Source organism: Pinus tabuliformis, chromosome 2_1, assembly GCF_031772625.1.
Source record: "Pinus tabuliformis cultivar Carrire ecotype Pingquan chromosome 2_1, CPIR1, whole genome shotgun sequence".
NCBI lineage: Eukaryota > Viridiplantae > Streptophyta > Pinopsida > Pinales > Pinaceae > Pinus > Pinus tabuliformis.
Genome location: NC_142299.1, coordinates 677,257,283 through 677,264,820, shown reverse-complemented (window position 1 = coordinate 677,264,820; position 7,538 = coordinate 677,257,283). Strand labels below are relative to the sequence as shown.

General features: G+C 33.7%; 1 protein-coding gene across 1 annotated transcript; it reads right to left on the bottom strand.

Annotated features, from left to right (window-relative positions):
* Positions 1 to 1,275: 1,275 nt before the first annotated feature.
* LOC149202414 (uncharacterized) lies at positions 1,276 to 2,736 on the bottom strand. Its single transcript, XM_089399978.1, has 2 exons — positions 2,531 to 2,736; positions 1,276 to 2,423 (listed from the first exon to the last, which is right to left on the bottom strand). The coding sequence occupies exons 1-2, from the start codon at positions 2,715 to 2,717 to the stop codon at positions 1,522 to 1,524; spliced, it is 1,089 nt and encodes a 362-aa protein (XP_089256104.1). The 5' UTR covers positions 2,718 to 2,736; the 3' UTR covers positions 1,276 to 1,521.
* Positions 2,737 to 7,538: the final 4,802 nt, after the last annotated feature.

Below are 7,538 nucleotides of genomic sequence, written 5' to 3'. Positions count from 1 at the left end.
AAAAATTTATATTTTAAAAATATTAAAAATAATTTTAAAATATTTAATTTCATATTTAAACTTTAAAATGTTAGATTTTAGGATTTTGTGATGTATATTGGAAACAATAATATATTTCGGATTAATTACATTATTATTATTTGGTTGACCTTTGGAACCAATTAATGTTCTTTATTTTCGTGATAAAAAAGAAAAAACTAATCTGGTTTATCCTCAAGACAAAGGTGAAAAAAATTCATTGATCGTGAAGAATAAATAGCAAAGATGCATCAAAATCCTTAATTAGCCATTAAAAACTAGCATTATAAACTAACCATTATTAAAAATTATTTATTTATAGTATTAAATTATTATTTATATATATTACCTAACCAGCCTAATAATAATATATTTAAAAAAACCATCCCTAGCTGTCAAATTTCACTGTCTTCAACATCTGCGTGGATGTCGTCTTACACCTTTATTAACATTAAATGTCTTAATCCCTTTCTTCTTACTCAACATAAAAGACGTCGTTAGCTGTGACATGTGATTCTGTGTTGTGTATAGATTAATGAGTAAACTGCATTCCATCTGATTATGTTTTCAAGTGTTGCTGTTTCCAAACCACAATAATAACATGAGATTGATGGCTGAGACCATCCATCATATGAAATTGATGGTTCAAGTTAAATGATTTTATCATGGTTAATTAATTTCATCAAAATGTAATTTTTATGTTTTTATTGTTTTTTATATAAACCAAAAAGGTACAACTATATGTTGTTGTCAATATTCTAAAATTTTCTGCAAGGTTTTTATGAAGAATCATCCTTAATAATAAGTTATTATTTATCTTAAAATATTATGATTTTGGGGATCCATGCTGTACACCGCCATGCTACTAACAGGTACGTGCCTTATATACTCGTTCCTTATTCAAATTCATGCCAAGTACTCCGATTCACTTAGCCTTTCTGGGTGGTTCTTCTTCTTTTTTTTGGGTTTTTAAAAATTTTTCTGACTATATTACATCATGATTGCGTTTATCCATCGTGAAAATATAATTATGAAAAATGAATGTAAAATTATTATTGAAAGAATATTTAAGATGTCTTCTCTTTTTTTCTCATGACACGATTTAGATTTTTTATTTTAGTTTAAAAATTTTGGTGGCTTAATTGCTCTTAAACGTCTTTAATCCTTCTGGATACGATTCTTGGTATAATTAGTCAGCACTATAAATACCAATTTCGGATAACATTCACGTCGAACATGAATTCATCGCCACAAATGAGCATTCATTACAAGAAAACAAAGCTATACCGTCATTTTATTGGCAAACATAAAAATGATCGCTCCTACAAATGCACATTAAACTACTATCTGGAAAAGCTCAGAGGCCAACAGTCGCCTAAAACCAGACCTTTATCAGCGGTATGACATAAACAAATGACGACGAATGTATAAGCACCAGCCGACAATACAAATAATAGCTATAGATCAAAGAATACTGCGGAAACCTGAAAATCGAGCGCTATTTTAGTGACTAGGAGGTGGCGGCGTGAGAAATGGGACCGGCGGGAATTGGAAGTTTGGGATTTGTGGGATTTGAGGAACCTGTGGGAAAGGAGGAGAGCCTGGAATGTTGGGTTTTGGAAATGGAGGGAAAGTCAACTGAGGTAGAGGAGTTTTGGGGAGAGGAGGTACACTCAGCTGAGGCAGCGGAGCGATTTTTGGGAGAGCGGGTGCACTTGGCAATGGAGACGTTTTGCGTAGAGGAGGTACGCTCAACTGTGGGAGCGGAGAGATTTTAGGTAGAGAAGGAGCACCTGGCAATGGAGACATTTTGGGGAGAGGAGGTACACTGAACTGCGGAAGCGCAGAGATTTTGGGGAGAGGAGGACCACCTGGCAATGGAGACATTTTGGGGAGGGGAGGCACGCTGAACTGAGGCAGCGGAGAGATTTTGGGGAGAGGAGCAACACTTGGCAGTGGAGGAATAGTGAACTTGGGAAGAGGGGGAACACTGGGAAGGGTAGCGGGTGGCAACGAAGGGATTGTGGGCGTCTGTTGGACTGCTTTCGAAGACTGGTCAACATCCTCAGCCATTGCTCGACCACGGATCATTGCCAACAAATCTTTCGAATAACAGGATGGAGGCACAGTTTCATGGCGGTAGGTAAACGAGCCTGCACTGTACGTGACAACTCCATGGGAAGCCGACTGTAGACTAAGCTTTGATGGTGCAGATATTCTGGGAATGTTGCAGGAGTCGTAAGGGCTGTTGCGAGGCTTCACCCAACAATTATTCAATTGATTAGCAGACTGAAAAATGTTGGAGGGAAGCTCCACCCTGAATTCTCCATTTTCGTCTGTCTCTCCAAGAAAATATATGTTCATCGTCTTCCTGTTGAGTTCACATTCCACAGCTATCGAAGCACCTGTTCGTTCATCGAAAGGTGAAAGGAACAATGCAAGATCAGTACATTTAGGGTGATGTATTTATTATAAGAAAGAAAATGAATATTAAAATGACATAAAATGGTACCGGATATAACGTAGCCATTTTCAGAAAGCCTGTCGTCGAGGCATGTATCACAGAACACTTTGCCCACAACCAAGATCGATGAGGCCTTCCCTTGGCTTGTAAAAGTAGTCGCACCAGCCAAAGCCAAGTAGCTCAAGAGGAAATATAGAACAGTAATTGATGTTGCAGGAATTGCAATGGACGCCATGATACTTGAAGATACTCGATATATGTTTAGCTATGTGGTTTCTGCAGAAGGATCGCGTTATATATATAGTGGCATATTGGAATCCGCATTCGCATTGGTCGTTCAACAGTCCATGTAAAATCAACACCAGAGCAGTTGGGCAGGACATACCGAATTTCGTAGTTATTGGTTGATTACCAACCCAGCCAAAAGTCATACAGTTTTATATGGTTTTGTGCAGAACACAGACAAATAACATGAAAGTTGAAACTACGCGTCGTATCTTCCTGCACTGATTCCAAACTATAACTGATCTTTAAACTTGGGTGTTCCTATTCCCACGTTGCCCGCCCAAAGCTTCATTGCGTACGAAATTTGCTCCTTTGCTGATTGACGGGTTGTCCTTTTCAAAATACGTGGTGTATAACACCATTGCAGATGGGTTTGGTGTACCGCAGACGACGAGAGCACTCAGAATTCAGACTGGGAATTCGAAAAGTCAACTTATGGTTTTGCTATTTATTTATGTTATATAAAAGAAGTGGAGCATTAACACAAGTAACTTATGATTTTATTATTAATTTAATTTATATAAAATAATAGAAATTCAAAGGAACATACGTACAGGTTAGGATTTTCAAATGTAAAGCAACCAACGGTTTCTGCAACTCTCATGTCGGTTTGATCATTTTAACACATAATGGTGACAGGTGGGAAATTTGTTGGCCGTATTTGACGTGGAAATCACCCTGTAACTCACAATGTCGGGACTATGATTCAGGCGTTTTAAGTGTTTAACTGTCGATGGAATCATGAAGTGACAGCTTAAACCTACAAATTCTTACCACCTTAAATCCAGAAATTCTTACCATTTGAGTTTTCAGTTCAAGTTTTTTTTTTTTTTTTTTCTCCGATTTACGTTGTTTATTTATAAGTTGTATTTATGTATTTAAGCTATCCTTCCACACAAAAGTCGAATGGAACTTTAAGTTGGGAATCCCAATAATCTGTAAAAGACCCTCTCTCGTTTGAGTAAAAGTCAATATAATGGATCAAGATTTGGCATATTAACTTATAGCTCAAACCTTGAGGATGGCACTTTCATATTTACATATTCCAATAATAGAAATTTAGATGTTCTTCCAAAGTTTAAATAGATTGGAACTTTATCAATATCCATATAGGTTGAGATCTTGCACAGACATTAAGATAGTGGGATTCCATTTTTCTCGAGATGCAACTTAAATGAATTTGGGATTACATACTTTATCAATATCCATATAGGTTGAGATCTTGCACGGACATTAAGATAGTGGGATTCCATTTTTCTCAAGATGCAACTTAAATGAATTTTGGATTACATACTTGATAGCATGTTGAAGTTGAACTTCTTAAAGCAACTTCCAAGATTTGGAATATTTTTAATATGAGAAATGTTTATTAAATAAAATTTTAAAAGTAAGTTAAATTTCATATATCATTTTTTGTTATTATATGTGTAGATTGAACTATGTTGGATCTTATTTGAAATTTGATTTAAATTTTAAATAACTTTTTAGTCAATGTGCTTAACTTAAAGTCACATTGACAATTTGCAGAGGGTTTGTAGAAAACATTGAAAACTTTTACATTTACAATAGATTATATGATCAACACAGAGGTTCAATTTAAAATCTAATAAGAAAAGGAGAGTGTAGACACCATTAAGTCAAGTGATGGAAAACAAACAACCACCAACATACCATTTTATAAATTCTATTTTCTAAGTTAGGCACATGTGACAATAGTCAGGTTGGAAAGTATTCACTCCAATATCACTTCAAATCCAACTATCATGCATTCCCTTCACTCTTTGGAGGCCATTAATTATGTCTTGTTTTATGCTTGATTGATAGTTTCTATTTTGAGCAATCAAGGCCGCCATTTTACATATAGGTGCTTGATTGATCATTGCAACTTGTTTGAAGAATGAAGAAAACCATCATTTTATGGCTTGGGTTCAAGAAGGTGAATTGTAGCCAACTTCATTCCATATATATATTACCTTTGCATGTTTGGGTTCAAGAAGGTTAATTGTAGCCAACTTCATTCCACATGAATCGATTCCTCGTCCAAAATACATACTTATAATACTTGTATAGAGTCCTACATTGGAATTCATACAACCATATCTTGCGATGGTTTCACTGTTGCATGAAAATAAATAGCCACCCCTTCTCTAAATATAATAATATGGATCTCAGAGACGAACCCATTTTCTTGTCATTTCTTACCCAAGTAGAAGATTTTCTCATCACGTGATTGAGCCCACTATTTTAAGTTAGCATGCTCGAAGTGCCTAATACAAATATAGTGGAAACACTATTAGTTTCCCACAAAGCATTGACACAATCACTAATGACTTCTCATGCAAACTTCAAGATTCATAGATTTTCGTTGTTAGAAGGCATGAAACATAGGGAGAATATTATCATTATTATGTCACCAAATATCATGTCATGGATGCTCTTCTTTACAAGATATAGCATGATAGGTACTACAGGGATGTCCAACTTGACCATGCCTCAATTGTTGTGGTTCCTGCTATACCTACAAATATCCCTACTCAAATACACAACATTTTTTATGATATATTAAATTACTTCCTATGTACTACCTCATTATGCACCATTAGGTGTTGTAGTATTTATAAACAAGAACTAAGGAAATAACATGTAAACCACTATTGAAGCCCTTTGATAACACCTCCAAAATTTATATGTCAACAAGCTCATAGCATGTTATGTGATTTAAGACAAATCTATGAGGGACCTAAGGGGGCTAGAATTCTCAGAAAAGAGAAATAACAAAAATGATCGCATAATTAGGGTGTCCCTCATTGTTATTCACACTTAGTGCAGTGGATAAAATATGGCAGGAATAACATGCTCTATTTGGAAATGCACCACCTTCTAACCCACAAATGAGACAACTATGGTGGACCCCTAATATCATTCATTGGCCCCATATTATTTCTCTATACTTGAAGCATAAATTTAGATTTGCAATATTCCACGAAGAGATTCTACGATAATACTTGCACACATAGGACTTTTGGTATATGTATGCCATAATATATTTGTATTCCCATGCATTTTTATAAAAACCATTAAGTTGAAACAATTCTTTGACATTCTATCAATGAATTTCAAGTAGATATGAATGGAAACACATGAACTTAGTACATCTTCAAGACTTCTTATGGATAGTGGTTTGGACATGAAAAATTTGGATTGGGAATACGTTGTGGAAATAAGTTATGTTAAGACATTATTTGATAAAAATGAAATATCTTAGCATCCTTGAAACGTCCATTCTCCATTGAGAATGACCTTGGTTTAAGTACAACGAAACCCCTTTCTTCAAACCCATTTGAGGACTACACAATTCTACTTACTTAATTTTAATTCCATATAAAATGTGTTGAGGCTATATGTCTCTGTAAGAAAGGCTCCAAGCTTAAATCTAGTTATAAGCTCCCATGGAAGTTTCATACTAAGTCATTTCTCTTCGTTGATGATATTGACCAAAAATAATATGAACCTACAGACAATGGTGATTATTTGAACATCCATATTTGTACTTATGATATTGTAAGAAAATATGGGTTTTCAACCTATCTTCTCCCACCATGTAGTTTTGAAATAGATTTACAAATATCCCTCTAAGATGGTGTTGTAGCTGAAACATCCACCCTCCAAATTTTTTCCCATGCTTCATTTTGGAGCCTCCCTTCTAAAATCACAACAACTTATCTCACACTAACTTAGGTACTTGTGCTTTGATGAAGCTTTTTCTTTTGCATTTTGGTGTTTTCTTAGTTAGTTTACTGTCTATTGTAGTGGCTACAACCACCCTCCAAAAGTTTGCCTACGCTTCCAGCGAACCAAGTGGCTTGTGTTTTCTTAGTTGGTTTACTGTCTATTGTAGCAGCGTCCAGTGAACCAAGTGGCCGACTCCACCATCCCAACATTTTGGATGTCATGCCTTAGTCCTCCCTATTTCTCCCCACCATGCACATGGCTAGCAATTCCATTTTCCAAATTAGTATCATCTTTTTTTTTATTACAAGTTAGAATAGAGTTTCACATTTTTAAAAATTAATAAATATAATTGAATATTGGTAAATTTTAATAATTAATAAATAGAATTCAATATTTGTGAATTTTAATCATTAATAAATACAATTTAATATTTCTGAAATATTTTTAGTAATAGTTAAAATCGAGAGTTGATATTTATATGTTTTTTTTAGGTTTAACTTTAATTAAAAAAAAATCAATTTAATTTTTTTAAAAGAAAAATATTTAAAATTAAATGAAACTAATATAATATTTTAATTACCAAATGAGTTATGGTTTTTTAGTATATGGTATAGTATTGACTTATAGTGTGGTATCAAATTTAATTTTATGATTACTAATTAACAAATCTAATTTCACAATTTGATGATTACGAATGTTTATGGTAAGGTGGTTGTAGATCTCTATGGTTGAGAATATTGTTACATGTTTTTTTAAATGTGTATATGTTTTAACTTATATAGTAATTATTTTTATAATTAATAATAATTTAAAAGAAAGTTATAATTTATCTAATTTAAATGATTTTTTTAAATCTCTAATGTGAGATGTATCATGAGGCAAATCTTTTGATGTTTATCATGGATTGATGGTTTTCCATCATTTTAATTTATTTGAGAACACTAGTTTTATTTGAAATGTTTTCTTATGAGCTTATTGATTCTAGTCCATTTCCTAAAATAATAAAATAAAATTAGAAAAAAATAAAAACTACTTGTGC